The sequence below is a fragment of the Choloepus didactylus genome, chromosome 7 (assembly GCF_015220235.1).
Source record: "Choloepus didactylus isolate mChoDid1 chromosome 7, mChoDid1.pri, whole genome shotgun sequence".
Taxonomy (NCBI): domain Eukaryota; kingdom Metazoa; phylum Chordata; class Mammalia; order Pilosa; family Megalonychidae; genus Choloepus; species Choloepus didactylus.
Genome location: NC_051313.1, coordinates 40,739,500 through 40,765,349, shown reverse-complemented (window position 1 = coordinate 40,765,349; position 25,850 = coordinate 40,739,500). Strand labels below are relative to the sequence as shown.

The 25,850-nt window shown below is 37.9% G+C and overlaps 1 protein-coding gene across 2 annotated transcripts in view; it reads left to right on the top strand.

The window, feature by feature from the left end:
• The window catches only part of FIG4 (FIG4 phosphoinositide 5-phosphatase), a 188,344-nt gene that overhangs the window by 60,792 nt on the left and 101,702 nt on the right, over positions 1–25,850 (top strand). For both annotated transcript variants that reach the window (XM_037842270.1, XM_037842269.1), the window contains 8 exons: positions 1,657–1,757; positions 2,974–3,136; positions 3,558–3,655; positions 9,709–9,842; positions 11,098–11,214; positions 12,969–13,014; positions 13,694–13,842; positions 22,243–22,409. In XM_037842270.1, coding sequence (XP_037698198.1) covers positions 1,657–1,757; positions 2,974–3,136; positions 3,558–3,655; positions 9,709–9,842; positions 11,098–11,214; positions 12,969–13,014; positions 13,694–13,842; positions 22,243–22,409 — 975 coding nt within the window. The remainder of the gene's footprint in view (positions 1–1,656; positions 1,758–2,973; positions 3,137–3,557; positions 3,656–9,708; positions 9,843–11,097; positions 11,215–12,968; positions 13,015–13,693; positions 13,843–22,242; positions 22,410–25,850) is intronic.

Here is a 25,850-nt window from a genome sequence, read left to right as displayed (position 1 = left end):
GTTAAGTAAAATGAAAGTAGGAAAGGGACATGAGTTAGGAAAAGATTGCAGTAGTCCAGGCATAATGTAAGAAAGGTATGAGATTAAGTAGAAGTGCTGAGCTTTGAGTAAGGCGATGAGTTCAATTTTATAAACATTTTTTTCACCTCTGCAGGTTCATTTGTCATTTAATTTCTAGCTATGTAGAAAACCTTTCAAGGAAGTGTTATTACGTTCTGAGGCTTAAGTAGGCAGTGTATACTTTCTAGAAGCAGTGATTAGGTTTCTTCTGTAACTTTTTGAGATCATATAGGGATTTGAGATCATATAGGGCATTTGTGCACTTGGCATGTTTTCTAGTTGACATTCTTCCTTGTGTCTTAGGCTTTTTAAAGATCTGCAGCAAAAACTATAAAGGAGGGGTCTTTTTGAGACCAAACCGTGGGTGAATGTGGCTAACCATCATTGTACTTTCTCATACCAGAGCATTTGGGAGGAATGGAATCAAGGGGCACAGTTAAGAGGTGAGCCTGAAAGGGGTACAGTGCTGCCTTTTTGTGGCAAGAGAGGGAGAGGAGAGGCTAGATGAGATGGAGAAATTTTGTAATGAAGATAAGTAAGATTTACACAGTACACTTGAAAATCAGGCTCATTGCTTTATAATAGCTTCAACCAGTGAGTGGTATTATCTGCTTGATCATTTACTGAATGATAATGAGATTTGGCCCTGAATTACTTTTGTCAGTTTCCCAAAGTAAAATGTACCTGGGAAGAACACAAATTTCTCTCCACCAAGGACACCAAAAAGAATGTGCTGCAGTTTTTAGAGTCAGTCCCTAAAAGGTAGTTCTAAACAGGAACTAGCTCAGGGCCTGGCATATATTAAGCACAATAAATGTTTGCTTTTATAATCATAGAATCTAATTTTAGAGTTCATTAGGTTATATTATGAATCTGTTCTAGTTATCAAGCATTTAATGAATTCTGGAAATCTATGTGATGCTAGCGGCATTTGCTGTTTATTCACAGTTATACATGCCAGGCCCTAGGAGTTTCACACATACTAGCTCATTTAGTCCTCCCAACCACCTAATAAAGTTGTTACCTTATTATTGCTTTCTGCATATTGCAAAAGATGAAACTGAAACTCAGAAAGATAAAGTGGCATAACTAATAAGTTGTATGCTGCTTAAGCATTCACAGTAATTCATTCAGTGTTCAGTTTTTGCAGGTGACAAATTTGGACTGCTTTTACAGAATCATACTCATTCCCTCTGTATTATATATACTTCATAATTTAAGCATCCTATTAAATTACATATGTCCTATTTGAGAGGTTTATGACCTTCAAAGACTAAGAAAGGATTAGTTGAACCTCTTCGCATCCTTTACTTGGCCACAAGGAGAAACTAGTCACCTCGGCTGGTTGCCCTAAACCTGGTTACCGTTTCCTCTGAAATTCATAGAGACCTCTCCTTGGGCCCAGCCACTGATTGCTCTTCCCCTGCCCAGTTTGGAAGAACAGCTACCCCCAGTGCTCTTCCATTTGTGAGTGGACCTTTTTGGTGTTCTTTAACCCATGGACAAGATGTATTTAAATATGTATTAAAGGTATAACAGTTCTCTTTGTCTGGGGTGGCAGTCACTAATGCAAAACACTTTAACTTGATTTCTAAGAGCTGTTGATCTATGGACGACCAGTTTATGTTACTCTAATAGCTAGAAGATCCAGTAAGTTTGCTGGGACCCGTTTTCTCAAGAGAGGTGCAAACTGTGAGGTAAGATGAAAAATAGCTGTGCTGCTGTTATTTTAATCTTTGACGTCAGCTTTGCTGACATAGGTGAAGCAAGGTGGCATTTTAAAAGGTGGGATTTCCTGGTTTGGGATATTATCAAGAGAATTATTAATTCTCCACAATACCTAAAACTTCAGAAATATGACACATAGGTATTCTAAAAAATCAGCTTTCTTATGTACCTTAGGGAGTTATGAACCGTCCAGTGTTTTTGAGGATAAACTTTTTCGTAATATATGGAAAAATCAGTAGCACATAACTCAGTACAGAGAAGGCAGTAGCAAACAGCTCCACCCAAGGAGTAAGTGGACGGCAGTACTCATTATTAGAAGTATATCCTTGATGAGAAGACTAAGTAAAGCAAAACATGGGAAATCCTTTACCTTCTTCCTCCTTCTTTAGTTTGTCTCAAGACAGACTAATTCAGTTCACCATTAAAAAATAGCATGAGAAAGTCATTTACCCTGCCATCAATCTTACAGTCTCTTTTGAGTGCTTCAACTCTATTTTCAACAACAACTTGAATCTTGAGCAGATGTGTGATTGAGTAAACAGATTGAATGAGGCATTGAGTTTTGATGCTGACTTAAAATAGCTACATTGTTTTACAATTATATCACCAATGAAAATAGTGATAACTGGTGCTTTAAGAAAAATCATAATGTTGCAGCTGTATTACTACTTTTGAATATTCAGAAAATACTCAGACATTATTAATGCCTTTGAAATTATTCTTTCTCATATCCTTATGTAATTTTATAGGTAAAACTATCTCAAACCCGCCTTTTTTCCCCTGTCCAGCAGCCGTTATTTGAATCTCACTTTTTTGTACTTTCATTTCTCCTTGGTCTTCAGAATTGAATTTTGGTATTCTTCTGGACTTCCTGACCTCCTTTATATTTTCATGTCTCTCCCTCCCTACCATTTGTATCACTCAAGCTGCTCTCTATCTATTAGTATTATTAGCTAGTTTCATTTGATTTTTTTCAAGTCCATTCTTGATTATTTTTAATTGCCTTCCTTTGTTGCATTCCAATGGTTTTGCTTCCCTTATGTACATACTGAATATTGATCAGCATTTACCTTTTTTAAGACATTCTAAGAATAGCAATTATAACTTCATTAAATACTGGAATTTTTTTCCACTAAAAAATTCTAAAAACATAAAATAATACCTTTAAATGCACATTTCTTTCAGGGTGATGTTGCAAATGAAGTGGAGACTGAGCAGATACTCTGCGATGCTTCTGTGATGTCTTTTACTGCAGGAAGTTACTCTTCTTATGTACAAGTTAGAGGATCAGTTCCCTTATATTGGTCCCAGGACATTTCAACCATGATGCCTAAACCACCTATCACGTGTGTGTAGACCAATCTTTTTAATAGTAATCCTTCTTTACCCATGTTTACAGATAGTGAACTCTTTTCACAATAATCTCATAAATGCTTGGGTTTCAATGAGATTTGCGTATCGGAAGATAGATAATTTAGAATAGAGATTTCTGTTACTTTTATGCAAACCCTTTATATTTTTCCTTCAATTTTGGCCATTAGTAAATGATTTACATCTCACTTCAGAAATATAAGCATCTTTCAAATTCAATAAATATGTGATGAATGAATGAGTGTCCAATGTACCCCTCAAGAAGAATTTGGGAAATGAAACTATTTGAAGATTGGTTATATTGTATTTCTTTAAACAAGGAAAAAGCCCTACACTTCTTTTATTCCCACCCTTTAATTTTCATTTCTGGTATTCACTCATCTTTCTTTCCTCCTCAGTGGATCAGGCAGATCCATTTGCACATGTGGCTGCCCTTCACTTTGACCAGATGCTTCAGAGGTTTGGCTCCCCCATCATCATCCTGAATTTAGTGAAGGTATGATGCACTTACCTCTTTGGTTATGAAATTGAAACACAGTGGGCAGCCTTTTCCTCAGCATTAAGGACATACCTAGCTGTATTTTCCTCTCCCCAGAGGAGCCTTGCAGATTGTCACACAGTGATGGCTTACTGTGGCTGAGCTGTTAGAGCTACTATCCTCAGCCTCAAATTCCATGTGGCATCTTCCCTAGGTACCTGGGAGGATTATGGTATGTTTCCAAGGGAAGAGAGCGATGCAGTGTATCAGGTCTTGATCTCCTTGTGTGAACTCTGTGTGGGTGAAATTTCTAGGACAACGTGGAGAAGGAAGCAGGGATCAAACTGCCACAGCCTACCTTGGTACAGCTTACCCCCTCAACAATTAGTAACGTCTCCTCTAGTCAAATTAATATTTAGTAATATAATCTAAAGGCTAGATTCAGAAATCAGAACACCATTGTGGCTCAAGAATCAAGTGGACATGTGAGATGCCCAGACAGCGTGGTAGCATTGGCCTCATAGTTCTCTGCTTCCTTGTCAACATACACTGATTGGTCCACATGTCTGTGGGAATGGGCAGGCATCAAGGTCAAAGGCCTTTAATATTGTCGTGGTGGTGGTGTCCAGCAACAACCCAGTAATGTCTGGCGTTATTTTGAGAGGTTGGTTAAAAAATGTAACTCAGTTTAACCAAAGACCGAGACTTCCTTTGTCCATTCAGTCAGTCATTAACAGGTATTTTTGACGGTTTTCTGTGTGCCAAGGCAATAATAGAAACCGTTCCTGCCTTTGTGGAGCTCATAGCCCTAATGGAGGAGATGATGAAGCAATATGCAGCAGCCACGTGGCAGGGTAAATGGTGTTATGAGAATTTATAATGGTAGAGAAGTCTTTCCTGAGGATGTGATGAGTCAGCAGTATCCTGAAGGAAGAGGTGTTAACTAGGCCAACTATTCAACTCAGAGAGAACAGCATGTGTAAAGCTTAGGGGCAGGTGCGTGGTGGTAGGTTTGGGGACCAGAAGGAAGGCCTGTGTGGTGGGGGCCCAGAAGGTGAGGATAAGAGAGCTTGTTGTGAGATGAAGCTGAAAGGGTAGTTATGGCCAGGTCATGCAGAGCCTTGCAGGATGTGTTAATGAGTCTGGTCTTTTTCCTGGGCATAATAGAAAGCCACTAAAGAATTTTCTGTGGTTGAAAGTATCATGATCAGATTTTTGCTTTTAGAAGATTACCCTGACCTCAACATAGAGAACTAATGGATTGTAACCAGGCTAAAGTCAATGCTGGAAGACCAGACAGGAGGCTAATATAATTATCCAGAAATGAGATGATGGCTTCACCTAGGCTGATATGGTAGAGGCGGAGAGAAGTGGGTGGATTCAGTAGACTTGGTGATGGGGTGGATTTGAGATGAGAGACAGGGAGATGTCATACTTGATTCCTAGTGTACCAGAGGTGCCCAAGCCCACTTTCAGGCTTGATGACACTCTAGGACTCAGGACTCAGACACTGTTATACTCAATGGTAACTATTTATTACAACAAGAGGATACAGCATAAGGAAAAGGCACATGGGGCAAAGCCCAGAAGGAACCAGGCGCAAGCTTCCAGGTGTCCTCTCCCGGTGGAGTTGCATGAGACATGCTTATTCCTCCGGCATGGATGTGTGACAGTATGTGCCACCGTTGCCATCTGGGGAAGCTCACCTGAAACTTAGTGTCCAGGGTATGGAGCACCTGCATGACTGACCTCAGCTACTCAGACTCCAGACCCTCAGAGGAAAAACAGGTGTGCACTGTGAATCACACTGGTAAAATAAATTGTCTGTTCAAACTGGTACAGTTTGGCCCAAGGCTTCAGGTATACCAAAATGTTCTTACCAGACAGAATATTCCGAGAACTCTGTACTTAGTTCCCAGGAGCCAGTCAAGGGCCAGTCCAGAAAACAGGGATTTCTTGGGAATGTGCAGGATTTGAGCAACCTAGGCCTACTGCGTGAACCCTTTTCTGCACACCTAGGTTTCCAGCCTATGCAGGTGGATGGATAGTGATGCCATTTACTGAAATGAGAATACTGGAAGAGGACTTGGTTTTGGTGGGGAAGATCATGAGTACATTTGGACCTGGCTGATGTTCCTCTAAAAGAGGGTAATAAGCAGGTAGTTGATGTATGAGTCTGGAGCTCAGAGGAGAGGTTTGAACCAAAATGTGATTTTGTGACTCATCTGTGTACAGGTGATATTTGAAGGCATAGGCTGAAGGATATTCATGAGGACAGTATAGAAGAAGGTAGGAAAGGACCTGGTCTTGAGAACCATTGGCTCTTATGTCCAGTTAGAATGGGCTGGGCTGGATCTGTAAAGGAAAGAGAGAAGCAGCATCCAGAAAAGTAGAAAGAAAATGAAGAGTGCTGTGTTGTGAAAACCAAGAGAAAGCCTGTTTCAGGATGGCAGAAGTGGTCAACTACATCAAGCTGCTGAGGAGTTGAGTGAGATGAAAATGGGAAAAATGTCCATTGGTGTTAGCAACATGAAGGACACTGATAGAGATGGATCAAAAGTGGGATAAAAATTGAGAGAGTGGTGGCAGTGAGTATAGACAATGCTTTTTTCATCCTCGCCTAGAGGGAACATCTGGTGAAAGGTGAAGAAGTGTTGGTGTTTTTATCAAAAAAACATTTTTTAAGATATCATCTTGATGTGTTAGAAAAAGCTGTGGGAAGATCTGTTGGAGAAGGAGAGGTAGAAGACTTACCGCAAAGTGGCATCATGTACTTAAGAAAGTAGGAAAGGATGAAGTCCAAAGCAAGGATGAAGGAATTATTAGGGTGGACAGAGAAGAGTAATGGTGCAGGTTTGTGTGTGTGTGTGTATGACAGCTTTATTTTTTCTTTAAAGTAGGAGGAAAGGCTGTCTGCCAAGAGTGGAAGTTTGAGGGTAGTGTAGAAGACTGACCAGTCTTCCTGTACTGTGGGAGGGTAAGTTGCCTAGACATTCAGGCAGTATTGAGGGCCAATTTCAGGTTGGCAGTTACAGTTTCTTAGTGGAACCATTCTGCTCTTGTCTTCCTTTTTCCAGCAGGCTTATATACAGTTGGGTTCTTTCAGTTTTACGAGACAGGTGTGACAAAAAGACAGGATCCAAGGAGTGTTGGATACTGGCAGTAGTGTAAAGTGGACAGAATAAGAAGGGAAAGTGAAGAAGGGTGAGGGTTGATGGGGAAGTAGAGATGTCAGTGGATGGAAGTCCTCATGAATTGGGGTATTTAAAACAAGCAATCTGGAAATAAAGGAAGTTCTGGATTAGAAATTTTGAAGGCAGAGCAATTACTGGTGACAGTGACTTGCTCCAAGATGTGAGGGTGGGAGTGGTGACTTAACTAGAGTGGAGGAGGAAGGAAGGAACTAAATGTCATCAGGACGCTAGCAAGGCTTGAAGTGGGGAGGGAACTGGTGAGCCACTTGCCAGGAAAGGACTGTATAACTAAATGCACAGGCTCAAAGGAGCAGGGTGTGTGTGCTTTAACTCGAGTGTGGAGGATATGCCTGAAAGCGGCAGTGGGAGCCACAAAGAGGCAATTGGCTCCTTTTCTTCTTTTTTTTTCGCTCTTTGGATTGTATAAATGCATCCTACCAGGGACAAACGTTGTAAAATAAATCGTTGCGATATTAAATTCATCATGTTCTCGACTTCTGTTCACGTTAATTCAGAAGTTGCATAATCACATCTCTCTCCCTGTCAACTCAAAATAATATAAGGCAATAAATAGCTGGATAAGCTGTAACCTTAAGCCTAATGTTGAGCAGTAACTGTAATGTACGTAAATGGAAAATTAAAGTAGGAAGAAAACTTTAATATTAAAAAGCACTCATGAGCACTTTTTGAGTAAATGTATAGAAAATAAGCTATCCTTAGTATAGAAATAAATTACTGTTAAATTGCTCAATTACAAGACACCACTAGAATGTAAATTTAGAACTAAATTAGTGTATTTGTTCATGATTTACATAACCATCAAAAGCTATGGTTAAATGGAGATTCAGGTCTAGGTTGCTTGAATTAATTCTCTACTAATCGTGCATGTACGATTTCTCACATGTACATTTATTTTTGAATATTTTAAGGCCAGTCAGTGGATTTTTTTAATTGTGCTTGTTTACTGTTCCATGGTAATAAAAAAAAAAAAAAACCTGACCCTAACTAGATTATAAAGTGGAGATTAAGTTGCTATTTAGTGTTACAGAAAATTTGGTTTTGTTTTTTTCATTGGATGTTCTTCATAGCATAAGGAAGACTTTTTATTCAGGTCACAACTGTTCCTAAAAGGCAACCTTATTAACCCATAATTTAGAGCCGAAGAATGTATTTGCATATGGAATGATACCGAGGGATGTTATCTCTTTATTCTACCACCATATGAGGCTACTAAAGTGAAATACTTTTCTTAATTTCTTTTCTTTCACCCTTTATAGTAAACTTCCCCCAGTTGTGAAAGTTTGAGGTGTTGGTTGACAGACATTTTGCAGCACTCCATACACCTTCAGTCCTGCGCCTTACCTGGGTATCAATAGGAGGTCCACCTGAGATCCAGCAGAAGCTGTACATCAGAGGTTTTTAATCTGGGAGGCCAGAGATGACCTGTAGGGGGGTTTCCAAACCTTTTGAAACTAAATGCAAAATCACGTGTGTGTATGTGAAGTTTTCATTTGGTAGTTAAAGGGGCCCATGACCCTAAGAAGATTGACTACCAAACAATCCATTAACCCTAATCCACTATGGACAGATAATACACAAAGCAGATTCTTTACATCGAGTTCATCAAAAAAAAGTTGATTAAATAGCCTTTCCTCTCCATCTAAGAAAATGTCAGATTTGATAAAAAAATTTCAAAAACTTTTTGTTTTCCTAATTGATTTTAAATGCTTTTGAGAAAAAAATCCAGTTATATAATTTAATTTTCTCAGATATAAAAATAAGCTACATATATCTGCATCCCAAACTGATTTAACACTGTTCTTAATCAACTCTTATCTAATTCCTCCATTTGATTTATTCAGCTGAGTAAAATAAATACCCCTTTTTGTTTCCACAGTGGTTGTCTAATTAAATTCTTGACATTTAAAACAATCACCATGATTGAAAACAGTGCAAACTTATTTTGATGACAGCAATAATGCCTTAACACTGTGTCAGTGTCACTATTGTTGAATTTCTGTGTTTCTAAGTAAAGGCCTGTTCAGGATGGCAATCAAAATAGCTCATTTCTATGGAGTCCTTTCCATGTGTGAGATGTCCCGATAAGAATTTATCATGCTTTTTCTCACTTAAATCTTACATCAGTGCTGTGTGGGAGATACAGTTGTATAGATGAGAAAACAGAGGCCTAGGGAAGTTGAGAATCTTGCCCAAAGCCACGTGGCTAGTAAGTGGCAGAGCCAGCCTAGGGTCAGACGGCAGAGCGTGTCCTACAAAACCTTCGTCCCTCACCATACCTCGAAGGAGGTGGAGCAGACAAGGAGGTGGAGGGTAAGGTTTAGTCCCATGGACGCCTCTCAAACTGAGTTCATTCAGCCACCGTGTCAAAGGGAAAAAAGTGCCTGCCTTGGCTACCTCAAAGAGTTTTGAGACCGTTCAAATAAAAAAGCACCTGAAGGCTGTCAAAAGCACTCTGCACTGTGCCAGTCTGGGGATTATCTTTCCGTCCCAGTGAATTTCTGCCTGGCCCTCAGCTGGCTGGAGTTGCAGGTTCCCTTCTCTTGGTCTTTGAGGAAGTCTCCTCTCTCAGGGTGGGGCAGTCCCCTGTGGTGATCTGGACCACGTTGAGCTGTGGGAGGTTTCCAGAAGACACCTGGCCTCCTTGAGTCTTTAAAGCTCATTATTTGTTTACCCAAATTCAACGTGGTATTTTATTCAATGTAGTGCCTTTGTATTTACATTAATTTTAGTAGGTAGGTTTCTTTTCAGTGTATGTAAGATTTAGGCTTTTTGTCTTACTTTAGCTGAAAATGTTAATAGTCTGTTCCTCTGATTTAAGGTAATTCAAACACTCAAAATGTTTAATTTTTGATAAAGGAACGAGAAAAAAGAAAGCATGAAAGAATTCTGAGTGAAGAACTTGTGGCGGCTGTGATCTACCTCAATCAGTTTTTGCCTCCTGAGCACACTATTGTTTATATTCCTTGGGATATGGCCAAGTACACCAAAAGGTGAACAGGTTTGCAAGTGTCTGATTATGATACTGGCCTTTTCTTGTAATGTAACATAGGAGGAAGCAGATCTCTATGGTAAAGAACATATAACTCTTAAGTTCCTTCATGAACCTGCTGAGGCGTTGTTTGGCTGCTATTAATGTTATTTGAGTGCTTAAATGAATTGACTAAACTCTTTTTGGCCTGCCACTTACACCATTTGCAAATTCTGTTTGAAGCAGCTGGTCATTTAGGAATAGCTCTACTCCACTACTTTTCCTTAAAGGCATTAGTTTCACTTTTTTCTTTTTCATTCTGTCTCACTGTTTAATCACTTTCTCAGACACAGCTTTCAGATTATCTCATGCATTTGTGGATGAACCTACAGTAGCTCGCAACTAGTTTTAGTAAATCGAGATTCCTTAGTGTGGTGTTGAGGCCTCATCACCTGGACTGCTCCAGAATGTAATAACTTATTCTCTAGTCCCAGGGTTTTCTGTTCCAAAAACCCTAATCTTCATATTCTGCCCCAAGTGTAGCAGCCAAGGTCCCATTGCTGAGCCTATTGTCCACTCTCCCTGGTGTGCTTTCCCACGTCTCTTTTTACCTTTTGAGATCTGCTTCAAAACTTATCTCCTCTGAGGAACTTTTCCATTAACTTTGTATTGTCTTTTTACTCATTTATTACTCATCATATAGACCCTAGGTTTATTTTAAGATATCATTTTTAAAAAGTACTATATTGTTTTATACTTAACTCATAGTTTTTTCCAAACATCATTTTATATAGTTAGATAAACACATACGTGTATGCACACACTTTTCCAGAGAATAAGCTTGATTATGGATTCACATCATTTATATTAATTTATTTTTGATATTTTTCTTCCCCTGTCACCCGCACAGTACACTGTGCTCTTTTCACAATCCTTTTATGTATGTATATTGACTTGACTGACTTAACTCTTCTGAGCCCTTGAAAGACTTTGGAAAAAGCTCTTGCAGGGATGTAGTGTGCCAGGATGAAGGATCCCCCGTATTTAATATTAAGTTAGAAGTCTTTCATGTCTCTTGTGCATCATATGTAACTTGTTACTGATGACACATTATATTCTGTAAATTAATTTTGTTCCTACTAAGTGCCAGCCAAGAAATTGTAAAAATTAAATCCTAATTATCATTGCTATAGGCTTTCCTTGCTTTAGAAATAAAGATAAATATGTATTAAAACTTGGGTTCTTCTCACTTTTCTCATTCTTCTCTCTCCTCTCAGCAAGCTATGCAATGTTCTTGATCGACTGAATGTGATTGCAGAAAGCGTCGTGAAGAAAACAGGTTTCTTTGTAAACCGCCCTGATTCTTACTGTAGCATTTTGCGGCCAGATGAAAAGTATGTATGGTGTTTAAAAACTTAAATCAAGAATTTTGCTCTTAAGGGTGAAAATATCCTAAATATGAGCGGTTTATACTACTACTTGGAAGACGAACTAATATAATCCTTGGAGGAGGGGGACACCCTGCTCCTTGTGATTATATAATGAATGCTCCCTGTAAGCATGAGAATTCCTTTGGTGGTTATGTGCCTTGAGATGGAAGCCCCAAGATATTTTATCTCTTGCTTCATGGAATAAATATTACATAAAATATTTCTAGAGGGTAAAATTTTCTACAGTGAACTCTTTTCCTGTATGAAATAGGAGGAGGAAATTTTTTCCTTATAGACTAAGTATTAACATTTTTGATGAAAATATTTATCATTGTATTATAGTTTTTATTCACAAATATTTCTTCATTACTATATTGTGAACTTCTTCAGGTCAATGATCCATGTTTTATTTATCTTTTAGGAAACCAATTACATATTTCCAGCATTTTCATTTAACGTAGTAAAGTTCAGTAGTAAAAAAAAAATTATTAAGTGGGTAATGTGTGTATGGTGTGGGCACGTAATCCTTTTGTTATAGTTTGCATTGCTTGCATTTGTTATAGTTTGAATTTTAAGGCACTTAAAAATAATTAAAACAACTTGTGTAGCACTTTAAATCTTAAAAAACACATTTCTATGCATTCATTAGCACAGGGAGAAGATGAAGTCTACGAAAGGAAGTCTGCAAAAATAGCCAAAGAAATGTAACTTAGGCTCCATGAGGAAAAGCTAGAGGGGGTGGAAAATCCTATTGATGAAAGGAGAAGGCTAAGGCTAGGAAGATTTCATTAGGAAAATGCTCTACAGTTATATATGTATATAGATAACTGTCTTAGTTTGCTAATGCTGCAGAATGCAAAACACCAGAGATGGATAGGCCTTTATAAAACGGGGGTTTATTTCACTACACAGTTACAGTCTTAAGGCCACAAAGCGTCCAAGGTAACACCTCAGCAATTGGGTACTTTCACCGGAGGATGGCCAATGGCGTCCGGAAAACCTCTGTTAGCTGGGAAGGCAGCTGGCGTCTGCTCCAAAGCTCCGGCCTCAAAACGGCTTTCTCCCAGGACATTCCTCTCTAGCAAGCTTGCTCCTCTTCAAAACATCACTCCCAGCTGGTTTCAAAATGGCTTTCTCCCAGGACTCCTCTCTAGCAAGCTTGCTTCTCTTCAAAACGTCACTCACAGCTGCACTCACTGAGCTCCCTCTCTCTGAGTCAGCTCATTTATATAGCTCCACTGATCAAGGACCACCCTGAATGGGCGGGGCCACGCCTCCATGGGAACATCTCATCAAAATTATCACCCACAGCTGGGTGGGGCACATTCCAAGCAAATCTAACCAGCACCAAAATTTCTGCCCCACACAGGACCACAAAGATAATGGCATTTGGGGGACACAATACACTCAAACCGGCACAATAACAAATAAGAAATAGGATTAAATTAGATTTTGGTGAACATGGGATACAAAAGGCTGGAGATTGGGGCACTGAGCAAGTTAAGATGCTCCTTTTCAGGACTCTTTGAGCAGAGTATGCATAGCATTCCATCTCAATTTTTTGGATATTCACTTAGCTTAAAGAGTGAAAGTAAGCAGAATCAGCTGATTTCTTGAAGCACAGACAGCTCTATTACTTTGAGTCTGTGATTCTTAAATAATTTGCATATAGAGTGTACCATTGAAAAATTTTCTAAAGCATCTATTTTTAAACACAGGTGGAATGAACTAGGAGGATGTGTAATTCCCACTGGTCGTCTACAGGTAACAGAAGTCATTATATGAATAGCCACTAGAATCTGTTTCCACAGTGTATAATGTTTTCTGAAAGCAACAATGGAGAGAGATACATCTTAGTGCAAAATAATCGTTTGGGAATGCATTTTAAATGCCTGACTGCTAGACTTTAATTCTTACAAAAGAATGTGTAGCTGAAATAATGTCCGATGGATTTTTTTCTATATATTAAACTTTAATATTAGAATCTTAACCAGAAATGTGAAAAAAATAAATTAGAGTGACTTTGGAAATCAAGCCAGTTACATATACTATGTATATATATTATATTTTAAGAGTGATAGAACCCCAACTACTGATGTATCAGGGAAAAGACATATTTTTTTACTCATTGGTACATGTGTAAACTGTTAGCTCCTTATTTTATTTTACCTTGTTAAACTGAAGAAGGAAATTCAAATGTAGACCAGAAGGTTTAATGATACTGTTACAGCAATGTTAAATGAGCAGCAAATATGATCTTTTATAATTTAAGTAATGTTCTTCATTTTTTTACCTTTAGCTTTACATAAAAATAATTAATATTTGTTCAGAAATAAACCCCCACCCACAGCCATCTTTCTGCTTCTTAAAGAAAAGAAATCAAAAGTAGTCTGGAAGAATTTTGGTTACTGACTAGTAATTGAAGCTCTTCTGGTATCTTTAGACTGGTGTTCTTCGAACCAACTGTGTGGACTGTTTAGACCGCACCAACACAGCACAGTTTATGGTGGGAAAATGTGCTCTGGCTTACCAGCTGTATTCCTTGGGATTGATTGACAAGCCTAATCTACAGTTTGATACAGATGCAGTTAGGTAAGCCTTATTTTCTGCCTTATAATTGTTGGAAATGACAGAAAGCAAACCTGATTCATTATAAGGACTTTTATGAAGTCATGTTTCTACTGTTTTAGCTTCTCAAAAAATTGTCTTGCTTCAGAGCTATTATTCAGACTAATTCTGTAATACATATTTCTATTGTGCTCTGATTTTTATGTGTTTTTTTGTTTGTGTTAATTATCAGTAAGCCCTGTGTTCTTAAGGTAAATCCAAAGAGCTTAGAGAAACTAGTTTTTTTTTTTTTAAACAAATCTAGTCTCCATTAAAACAAAAAGTAATAATGTGCTTTCATGTGTTTTCAATTAAAAATTTAAGACTTATAGGGAGAACTTCTGGGGAAAATGGTAGAGTTGGGAGCTACAGTACTCACTCCTCCTCCAAAAGCAGCTAGGGGACAGGCAGAAACTGTCTGAAATAACTGTGCTGGAGCTCCAGAGGCCAGGGAAGCATTGTGCAGCATCCAGGGAAGACCAGGATGACAAGTCTGAGACGCTGTGGTAAAGAACTGTGACTAAAGCACTCAGCAGTGACTGCCGGTGCCCATCCCACACTCTTGAGGCTAGCCACTTCAGTCTGGTTCCTGGCTGAGTGCTGTGGATGGAGAGAGGCAGGGAAACTTTCTCTTCCCCAAGAATGGCAGGGGTGGAGGCAGAGCATGGCCAAGTACTGATCAGACCTTTAGGTTGGCAAATTGGGATTGCTGGGTCCCAACTTTGAGCCTCAGTTTTAGCCTGTCCTGGATTGGACTGCCACCATGGCCATTGTTTCAACCCCAACCCAACAGAGCCGAAGGTGATGGAAGTTCAAAGATGCAGGGCCCCCTTAGGGCTGCAGAGAAAAATTTGCTGAAGAATGCCATCTCCTGGGCAGGCCAGGAAAGTGCAGCTTTGGGGAGCCATCAAAAAGGCTTTTTGGCATCTTTTCTGACCCTCTCCTCAGGGTTCTCTGAAACTGGTCTGCACCCCTTTAGTGGGTCCCTGGCCCTGTTTTGGCTGGGAAATACTGATTTAGAAAGTTCTCTCCCAGGTGACCCTCCTTCCAGAATTCGCCCTCCAGGCAAAAGCAGCTAGAGGCAATGAAAGAAGAGTTAAAAAAGAACCATAGAGGCAAAACAGAAACTAGCAGAACAGATCAAGATTCCTGGAGAAGGAACAGAGAGGAAAGGAAGCGTTCTCTTGGAGGTGAAACAGTTGCACAAATAGTGCAGTATTAAAAATTGTGCCATGTACCCAGGGTGTTCTAGTTTGCTAATGCTGCCAGAATGCAAAACACCAGAAATGGATTGGCTTTTATAAAAGGGGGTTTATTTGGTTACACAGTTACAGTCTTAAGGCCATGAGGTGTCCAAGGTAATGCATCAGTAGTCGGGTACCTTCATTTGGAGGATGGCCAGTGGCTTTCAGAAAACCTCTCTTAGCTGGGAAGGCACATGGCTGGCATTTGCTCTGGAATTCTGCTTTCAAAATGGCTTTCTTCCAGGATGTTCTCTAGGCTTCAGCTCCTCAAAAATGTCACTCTTAATTGCTTTTGGGGCGTTTGTCCTCTCTTAGCTTCTCTGGAGCAAAAGTCTGCTTTCAAAGGCCATCTCCAAAATGTCTCTGTAAGCTGAAGCTCCTCTCAGTTCCAGTGTGTTCTTCAAAGTGTCCCTCTTGGCTGTAGCTCCTCTTTAAAATGTCACTCACAGCTGCACTGAGTTCCTTCTGTCTGTCAGCTTCTTTATATGGCTCCAGTGATCCAATCCAGACCCACTCTGAATGGACAGGGTAAAACCTCCATGGAAATTATCCAATCAGAGTCATCACCCACAGTTGGTGGGGCACATCTCCACGAAAACACTCAAAGAATTACAGTGTAATCAACACTGATACGTCTGCCCACACAGAGATTATATCAAAGATAATGGTGTTTTGGGGGACATAATACATTCAAACCAGCACACAGGGTGAGAATCAAATAAAGAAGAGCTGAAAAAAATCTGATCTGTTAAACAAGGGCAGTTCTAAAGATGTAGAATAAGCAGAACTAAGTATCAAAAAAGAGCTTTAACACAAAGCCAATCAACAATAAAACTCTAGGCAGGAGAAAAAACTGACCTTCAGAGTAAACTCATTAACATAATAAGATGCCTAGATATCAGCAAGAAACTGCAAGCCTCTCTAGACAGAGAATTTGGAGCAACTAATGAAAGAAGTTCAGACAAATCTTAATAAATTCAAGTAGATGTGGAAAAATGTGGCTAATGAGATAAAGGATATTAAGACAACACTGGATGAGCATAAAGAAAATCTTCAAAGTATGTAAAGAAACAATAGAACTTATGGAAATGAAAGACACAATTGAAGAGATTAAAATTACACTAGAGGCATACAACAGCAGATTTGAATGGGCAGAAGAAAGAATCAGTGAATTTGAAAATAGCACAATGAAATCTCACAGACAGAATAACAGAGGAAAGAACGGAAAAAATTGAGCAGGGTCTAAGGGAATTGAATGACAGCATGAAGAGAACATACATACATGTCATATGTGTCCCAGAAGAAGAGGAAAGGAAAGGAGCAAAAGAATATTTGAGGAAATAATGGCTGAAAATTTCCCAGTGCTTCTGAAAGACATAAATATACATGTCCAAAAAGTGCATCATAATCCAAACAGAAAATCTTAATAGACACATACTAATACACATACTAATCAGAATGTCAAATGCAAAAGATAAAGAGACTCCTGAAAGCAGCAAGAGAAAAGTGATTTGTCACATACAAGAAAGTAGATGAAGTGCCAGTTTCTCATCAGAAATCATGGAGGCAAGAAGTTGGTGATATATTTAAGGTACTGAAAGAGAAAAACTGCCAGCCAAGACTTATCTTTATGTGGCAAAATGATTCTTCAGAAATCATGGGGAGTTTAAAACATTCACAGATAAACAAAAATTGAGAAAGTTTGTCAACAAGAGATCAGCCCTACAAGAAATACTAAAAGAAGTTCTGCAGGCTGAAAGGAAAAAGGTGAGAGAGAGAGGCTTTGAACAGAGTATAGGAATGAAGATTATCAGTAAGGGTAACTGTGCTGGTTTGGATGTATTGTGTCCCCCAAAACGCCATGTTCTTTAATGCAGTCTTGTGGGGCCAGAGGTATTAGTGTTGATTAGGTTGGAATCCTTTGATTGAGTGATTCCATGGAGATGTGAGTCAATCAACTGTGAGTGAAATATTTGATTGGATAATTTCCGTGGAGGTGTTACCCCACCCATTCAGGGTGGGTGTTAATTAAATCACTGTAGTCATATAAAAGAGTTCACAAACAGAAGGACCTCAGACCCTGCTAAGAGTGACATTTTAGAGCTGCGGCTTAGAGAAACATTTTGAAGACAGCCGTTGAAATTTCAGGCTGACATTTTGGAGAATGCCATTTTGAAATACAACCTGGGAGCAAGCAGACACCAGCCACATGCCTTCCCAGCTAACAGGGGTTTTCTGGATGCCAATGGCCTTTCTCCCGTGAAGGCACCCTATTGTTGATGCCTTACCTTGGACACTTTATGGCCTTAAGACTGTAACTTTGTAACCAAATAAACCCCCTTTATAAAAGCCAATCCAGTTCTGATATTTTGCATTCTGGCAGCATTAGCAAATCAGAACAGTAACTAAAAGGGTAAAAAGAGAAAAAAAAATAAGATATGACATATAAAAGCCAAAGGATAAAATGGTTGAAGTACTCCCATTACAGAAATGACATTGAATGTTAATGGAGTAAACGCCCAAATCAAAAGACACAGGTTGGTTGAATGGATGAAAAAGTATGATTCATCTATATGCTATCTAAAAAAGAGACTCATCTTAGACCCAAGGACACAAATAGGTTGAAAGTGAAAGGTTGGGAAAAGATACTCCACTCAAACAGTAACCAAAAAAGAGCTGACGTAGCTATACTAATATTGGACAAAATAGACTTTAAATGCAAAACTGTTAGAAAGACAAAGACAAATATAAATATAAGTGAAATTATTTATTATATTTTAATAAAAGGGGCATCCACCAAGAAGAAATAACAATCATAAATATTTATGCACCTAACCATGGTGCCCCAAAATGTATAAGGCAAACACTGGCAAAACTGAGGGGAGAAATAGACACCTCTACAGTAATTGCTGGAGACTTCACTACACCACTCTCATCAACAGATAGAACATCTAGACAGAAGTTCAGTAAGAAAACAGAGAACTTGAATAATATGATAAATGAACTAGATCTATCAGACATATATAGAACATTGCACCTCAAAATAGCAGGGTATACATTCTTCTCAAGTGCACATGATCATTCTCCAGGATATGTTGAGTCACAAAACAAGTCTCAATAAATTTTAAAAGAGTGAAATTATACAGAGAAGTTTCTCTGACCATAATGGAATGAAGCTGGAAATCAGTAACAGGCAGAGGACTGGAAAATTCACAAATATATGGAGTTTAAACAATACACAAACAATCACAGAGTCAAAGAAGAAATTGCGAGAGAAATCAGTAAATATCTCTCAAGAAGAATGAAAATGAGAACACAACATTTCAAAACTTGTGGAATGCAACAAAGGCAGTGTTCAGAGGGAAATTTATAGCCCTAAATGCCTACATTTAAAAAGAAGAAAGAGCTAAAATCAAAGACCTAACTGCACACCTGGAGGAACTAGAAAAAGAATAGCAAACTAATTCCAAAGCAAGCAGAAGGAAAGAAATAACAAAGATCATAGCAGAAATAAATGAAATTGAGAATAAAAATAAAAAAACAATAGAGAAAATTAACAAAGCCAAAAATTGGTTCTTTGAGAGAATAAGATTGACAAACCCTTAGCTAGACTGACAAAGAAAAAAAGAGAGAAGATGCAAATAAATAAAATCCAAAATGAGAGGAGGACATTACTGCTGACCCCACAGAAGTATAAAGGGTTATAAGAGGAGTCTATCAAAAGAGGATACTATCAACAACTGTATGCAAACAAATTAGACAACTTAGATGAAATGGCAAATTCCTTGAAATACATAAACAACCTACACTGACTCTAGAAGAAATAGAAGACCTCAACAGACCAATTACAAAAAAGATATTGGATCAGTCAACAAACACCTTCCAACAACAGGACCAGACAGCTTCACAGGTGAATTCTACCAGTCATTCCAAGAAGAATTAATACCAGTCCTCCTAAAACACTTGCAAAAAAATGGAAGAGGAAGGAACACTACCTAACTCCTTCCATGAAGCCAGTATCACCCTAATACCAAAGTCAGATAATGATACTACAGGAAGAGAAAATTAACAGTTTCTCTCATGAATATAGATGCAAAAATCCTCAATAAAAGACTTGCAAATCGAATCTGACAGCACATTAAAAGATTTATACACCATGATCAAGCAGGTTTTATCTCAGATATGCAAGAGTGGTTCAACACAAGAAAATCAATTAATGTAATACACCATATTAACAAATCAAGGGAAAAAAACCTTCTCATCATCTTGATTGGTGCAGAAAAGGCATTTGGCAAAACCCAGCATCTCTTCTTTATAAAATCACTTTGAAAGATAGAAATAGAAGGAAACTTCCTCAACATGATAAAGGACATATATGAAAAACCCACAGCTAGCATCATATGCAATGGTGAAAGACTGAAAACTTTCCCTCTAACATCTGGAACAAGACAAGGATGCCTACTCTCACTGCTGTTATTAAACACTGTGCTAGAAGTTCTAGTTAGAGCAGTTAGGCAAGAAAAAGAAATAAAAGGCATCCAGATTGGAAAGGAAGAAGTAAAACTTTCACCATTTGCAGATGACATGACCCTATGTATAGAAAGTCCCAAAAAATCTACGTCTAAGTCTCTGGCAGTAATAAACGAGTTCAGCAAAGTAGCCAGTAAAAGATCAATATGCACAAATCAGTAGTGTTTCTATACACTAGTAATGAGCAATCTGAGGAGGAAGTCAAGACAAATGTTCAATTTACAATAACAACTAAAAGAATCGAATATCTAGGAATAAATTTAACTGAAGATGTAAAGGGCTTGTTCACAGAACTCTACAAAACATTGCTAAAAGAAATCAAAGAAGCCCTAAGTAAATGGAAAGATATTCTGTGTTCATAGATTAGAAGATTAAATGTCAAGATGCCAATTCTACCCAAATTGACTTAATGATTCAATGCAATCCCAATAAAAATTCCAGTAGCCTGTTGTGCAGAAATGGAGAAGCCAATTATCAAATTTATTTGGAAGGATAAGGAGCCCAGAATAGCCAAAAACTTCTTCAAAAAGATGAACGAAATTAGAGGACTCACACTTCCTGACTTTAACGCATATTATGAAGCTACAGTAGTCAGAACAGTATGGTACTGGCATAAAGATAAATATATTGGCCAGTGGAGTCAAATTGACAGTTCAGAAGTAGATCCTTACATCTATAGTCAATTGATACTTGACAAGGCTGCTAAGTATACTCAACTGAGACAGAATAATGTCATCAACAAATGGTGCTGGGAGAACTGGATATCCATATCCAAAAAAATGAAAGAACACCCGTCTCACACTGTATACAAAAATTAACTCAAAATGGATCAAAGACCTAAATATAAGAAACAATCCAAGATTCCATCAACTAATGAATGGATAAACAGAATGTGGTGTATACATACGATGGAATATTATTCAGCTGTAAGAAGGAATGATATCCCGATGCAAGTGATAACATGGATAAACCTTGAAGACATTATGTTGAGTGAAATAAGCCAGACACAAAAGGACAAATATTGTATGATCTCACTGATATCAACTAATTATAATAAGCAAACTCACGGTGTTAGAATCTAGAATATAGGTTACCAGGGAATAGAATGGGGGTAAAGAAAGGAGAGCTGATGCTTATTTTGTGCAGAATTTCTATTTAGATTGATTGTAAGTGGTGATAGTTTAGTAGCACGTTATTGTGAGTGTTATTAACAGCACTGTAGTGTGTTGGTGAATGTGATTGAAAACAGATTTTGGATTGTGTGTGTTACTAGAAGGAAAGTTTCTAACTTACAACTGGATAATTGGATTTTATATTCTTATAAAACATGGGACTTATAACACAGTGAACCCTGTTTGGACGATGGTCTGTGGTTAATAGTACAAATATAAGAATGTTCTTTCCTGAATTATAGCAAATATGTAACACTATTACAGGGTGTTAATAATAGTGTGGTATATGGGAAAAAAATAGATCTAATGTAAATTGTGGACTAGTTAACAGTAATATTTTAATATTTTTTCATCATTTGTAACCAAGGTACCACACTAATGCAGTGTGTAAACAATAGGGGCATATATTGGAACTCTGTATTTTTTATATGACTTTTCTGTAAACCTACAACTTCTCTAATTTAAGAAAATAGTATAATAAATTTTAAAAAACAAGGCTAAGTAAAAGAAACCAGACACAAAGTGCTATATATTATGATTCCATTTTTATAAAATGTAAATATAAATAAATATATAGAGACAGAATTAGATTAGTGTTTATGTAGGCCTGGAAAGGATAAAGGGATTGAGAGGTGACTCTGAAGGGTATGGGGCTTTTCTTATTGGAGTAATGAAAATGTTCCAAAATTGATTGTGGTGCTGAATGCACAACTCTGTGATTATACTAAAAGCCATTGATTTGGATGGATTGTTTGGTATGTGAACATATCTCAGTAAAACTGCTTAAAAAACAAGAAGATAAAAGTTGATTATGTACTAAGAATTACTGTTTCTTCACGGTACATTGGATCCATGATATTGCATGAGGTGTTATTTCTTGAAAGTACGAAAAGAGTTGTTGGTTATCTGGGATTATCATAAAGACTTGGTTGAGGAATGTGACCAGTTTACAGATGGCCATATCCACAGATAACACTGTTCTGAAAATCTTAATGGGCACTTGGAAAAAACGCAGGTTTTGAACATGTACATGTTTCCGAGAAAGTGTGATTTAGCCATCTATGATAAGAACATGTCCTTTTTCCAAAGGCAATTCAGAGAGAACAGAAGATTCTTTTGTGGGATGTGAACTGATCAGCCAGGCTGCGGAAAGTTAGGAGTCTTTTAATATGGTTAGAAATAACTTAGTCTGGCTTTGGTGAGTTTTTGGTGCCCCAGCCTTCTTTTTAGTGTTTCTGTGACTTTGTTGCTCATTGGAATGTTACTGTAAAATATAACACATTTTACATTTGCATTTGTTCCCAAGATGTTGAAGATTTACTTGAAAGAAAAGGCTCAGAAAAATTAAATTTAAAGACTTATTTTGAGTCTGTGGCTGAGTGAATAACTATGTATAAATTTTGATAAAATTCTTCAATGTCCGTTTTTCTTTTGCTTAGGTTATTTGAAGAGCTCTATGAAGATCATGGGGACACCCTGTCTCTTCAGTATGGTGGTTCTCAACTTGTTCATCGAGTAAAAACCTACAGAAAGATAGCACCATGGACCCAGCACTCAAAAGACATTATGCAGACCCTGTCTAGATATTACAGCAATGCTTTCTCAGGTAATTCTGGAATAATAGCTATTTCAAATACTTACTCTGACATGCATTTTTCTTCTTATACACATACATTTAAAAATTTCTGGCTAAGTAAAATTGAAATGAACTATTTAAAAAGTTTAAACATAACAGAGTCTGTCACTTCAAAGGCACTCAATAACTAGTTTTTTAAGTAAATGAATGAATAAGCTTTTTGTATTTTAAATAAGGCACTTCTGCATTTTGCCACCCTATATTGGAGTTTATACATAATGTAAAATGTTTTGATTCCTCAGCTTCTGTCTTATTCCATATTTCTGCTTGTGATACATAGATAAATGTGTTTGAGGATATTGAATCTTTTTTTAAAAAATAAGGTTCATAGTCTTGACAGTTTTCTAAAAATGTATAAATATCACTGATTTTCAAAAATGAGCTAGAAATGAATGGTAGCATTAGCACTAAATTATGTTGTTTCCTTATTTTATGACTTGCATCAAATACTACGTGTAACAGGATGTTAAGTGACACTTTTCCTCTTCCATTCTGGTGGAATTACCAACACAGTTACTGTTGAATAGAATACTGTAGAAGGAATTATTTGATGAATAATGTAGCTAGAACAGACTTCTTTATTTTGAAAAGTGTAGTGTCGTTTTTAAATTACAATGGATTTTATATAACCATTTTGTTTAAATAGAACCATTTTCTTTAAAGCAGTCAAGATAACTTTGCAAAACTTAGCCTCTTCATGGACCAAAGTGATGGTGAGACAAATCCCAACACACAGAATTTGTAAAGGAAGTGTTCAGTATTCAATTCCTTGTGTCTTGGACCCTTAAGCCAGATCAAGGATAAAGAGTTTACAGAATATAGGGAAGAGTGGTGAGGAGAGTCTTTGGAGTGAATTGTTACCGTGCAATGGCTACCTCCAACCCTACTCCTTCACCTCAGGCCTAGAGAAGGTGATGGGGCTCGGAGAGAGCTTGATGTGGTCCTGCTGTTGGAGCGCCCCCAGCAGGCTGAGGAGGGTGCTCCATGCCTGCACTCCCAGAGTTGGCTGGATTCTTGAGTATTTACTGGTGACCAAATGTAGGCCTGATAGGGAAGGGTGTGGCATGGGATTGGCCTGGGTCCTAGTTGTTAAGGCCGCTTCCCCAAATTAAGAAATTGGTAAGACTAAGTATTTCAGCCTAATAGTGAGAAGCCTATCAGTAATGCTCTTAGGGTGCTCAAATGACTTCTTTTAATTCACTGAGCATTATGTCCTTGACTTACACTGGGTAGTCAATGGATAACATAAATTGTGCAATGGATAACATAAATCACAGAGTCCATATGGACCTTAAGAGTACTGAGATATTTCCCTTTATGCACAACTTCTTGAACTGGGCTTAGGAACTGAAAAATCAAAGTATATTAATCTAAGCAAAAATTAAGAATTAGGAAAAGAGAATTTAGAAATTCTGGCTAGAGATTTCTAGATTTCTAGATTTCTTCTAGATTCCTGAAATTAAACTATTAAAGCATTCCCATCATCCTTTATTATACCTACTGCTATAGTTCTCAGTGGGGATATTAATAAGTGTTGATGTATTCCAGTTGGGTATAATGAATATTCCAAGTAACTGATTATTATCAATAGCTAAAAACACTAAAAATTCCCAGTGGTTCCATTAATTTTTATAAATTAGAACAGTTTTAAGGTTTCTTCTCTAATGACATTCTCACTTGAGTATGCATCCTTGTGGGGAAAAGAAAGGGTGGAATTGTAAGTCGTATGCCAATAAGTACATATCCCTTTGGGTACACCCTTGACAGTGTGTGTCACCATAAAAGGATTTAGAACTGCCCGATGGAAAGGGGCATCCCCTCTCCTGCCCCTCTGCTGTCACCATTGTCCTTGTAATGGGAATTGTTATTGATACTTATGGACCAAAGAATGCGGTTTGTTTTGTTTTGTTTTTATAAATGAGAATAGAGGACAGAGACAATGGATACACCACTGTAAATTATTTTAAAAATAAAGGAATAAAATTAAAAGATAAAGGTGATCATGAGACGGTAACAGTGCATGTGATGGAAAGGTAAAGCAAAGATATGCATAACTGAAGAAGGAACTGTTGAATAGGATACTGTGGAAGGAATTATTTAATGAATAATGTAGCTAGAACAGGCTTCTTTATTTTGAGAAGTATAGTGTCATTTTTAAATTGTAATGGATTTTATGTAAAGATGATATATTTATAGAACCATTTTCTTTAAAGCAGTCAAGATAACTTTGCAAAACTTAATCTCTTCATGTTATACCTCTGGGGTGGGCAGAAAGATACTTACTGATTAAGAAACCAAAATAGTGAAATTAGGTTGTTAGGAATTTTAACCTTGGTTTATATGGACAGATTGATGCCATATGAGCAACCCATGTGACCCCCATCCAGGCTTATTTTAAAAACTTCTTAAAGCTTCACAGATTAGCATCCTCTGGGCTTCGTCTCTGAGAAGCACTGTGATGGTCAGGTTCATGTGTCAACTTGGCCAGGTGATAGTACCCAGCTGTCCGGTCAAGCAAGCACTGGCCTAACAATTGCTGTGAGGACATTTGTGGCTAGTTAATAAACCAACAGGCTAGTTTATTAAATTATCAGTCAATTGGGTGCAGCTGTGACTGATGACTCACCAAAGGGCATGTCTTCCTCAATGATAGAATGCAATTGGCTGGATTTAATCCAATTAATCAGTTGAAGACTTATAAGCGAGAAAGATAGAGGACTTTCACTTCTTCGGCTGCCCAGCAAAGCATCTCCTGAGAAGTTCATTGAAGTTGCCGGTTTGTTTCCTGACAAGTTCATCGGACATCTTCCTTGGAGTTGACAGTTTGCTGACTACCCTACAGAATTTGGACTTGTGCATACCCACAGTTGCATGAGTCACTTTTATAAATTTTACAGTCATAGATACCTCTCATTGATTCTGTTTCCCTAGAGAACCCTAACTAATACAACTTGTTACCGGGAGTGGTTCTTGAGAAACAGAATCTTAAAATGGGCTTTTACAATGTTTCTACTCTGATAAGATTCAGAGGCACTAATGACTCTATTTCCAATAATCAAGAGGGCACTGATAGTCCATGGCATGAGTTGGCAAAGGAGATATGCAAAATAGCACCGCTTGATTCTCCTAATCATACTCTTGTATGAAGCAAGGCTCTGGGTGACAGTGTTTTCGACACCTTCACAGAGTTTTGCAGAATTAAGAGGTTTAATGATGTTGGCTGGCTGCTCATAGATACGTTGGATAAAGTTGTAAGAGAAAGGGACTAGTTAAAGGCTTCAAATTTAAAACTTAAATGCTGTATGACAGATGTAAAGGTTTCTGTGTGTGCCCTGAAAGAAAATCTTATTTCCTGTGCCCGCAGACTTGAGGTTTCTGAAAACCAGACGCAGACTCTCATTGTGCGAGTAG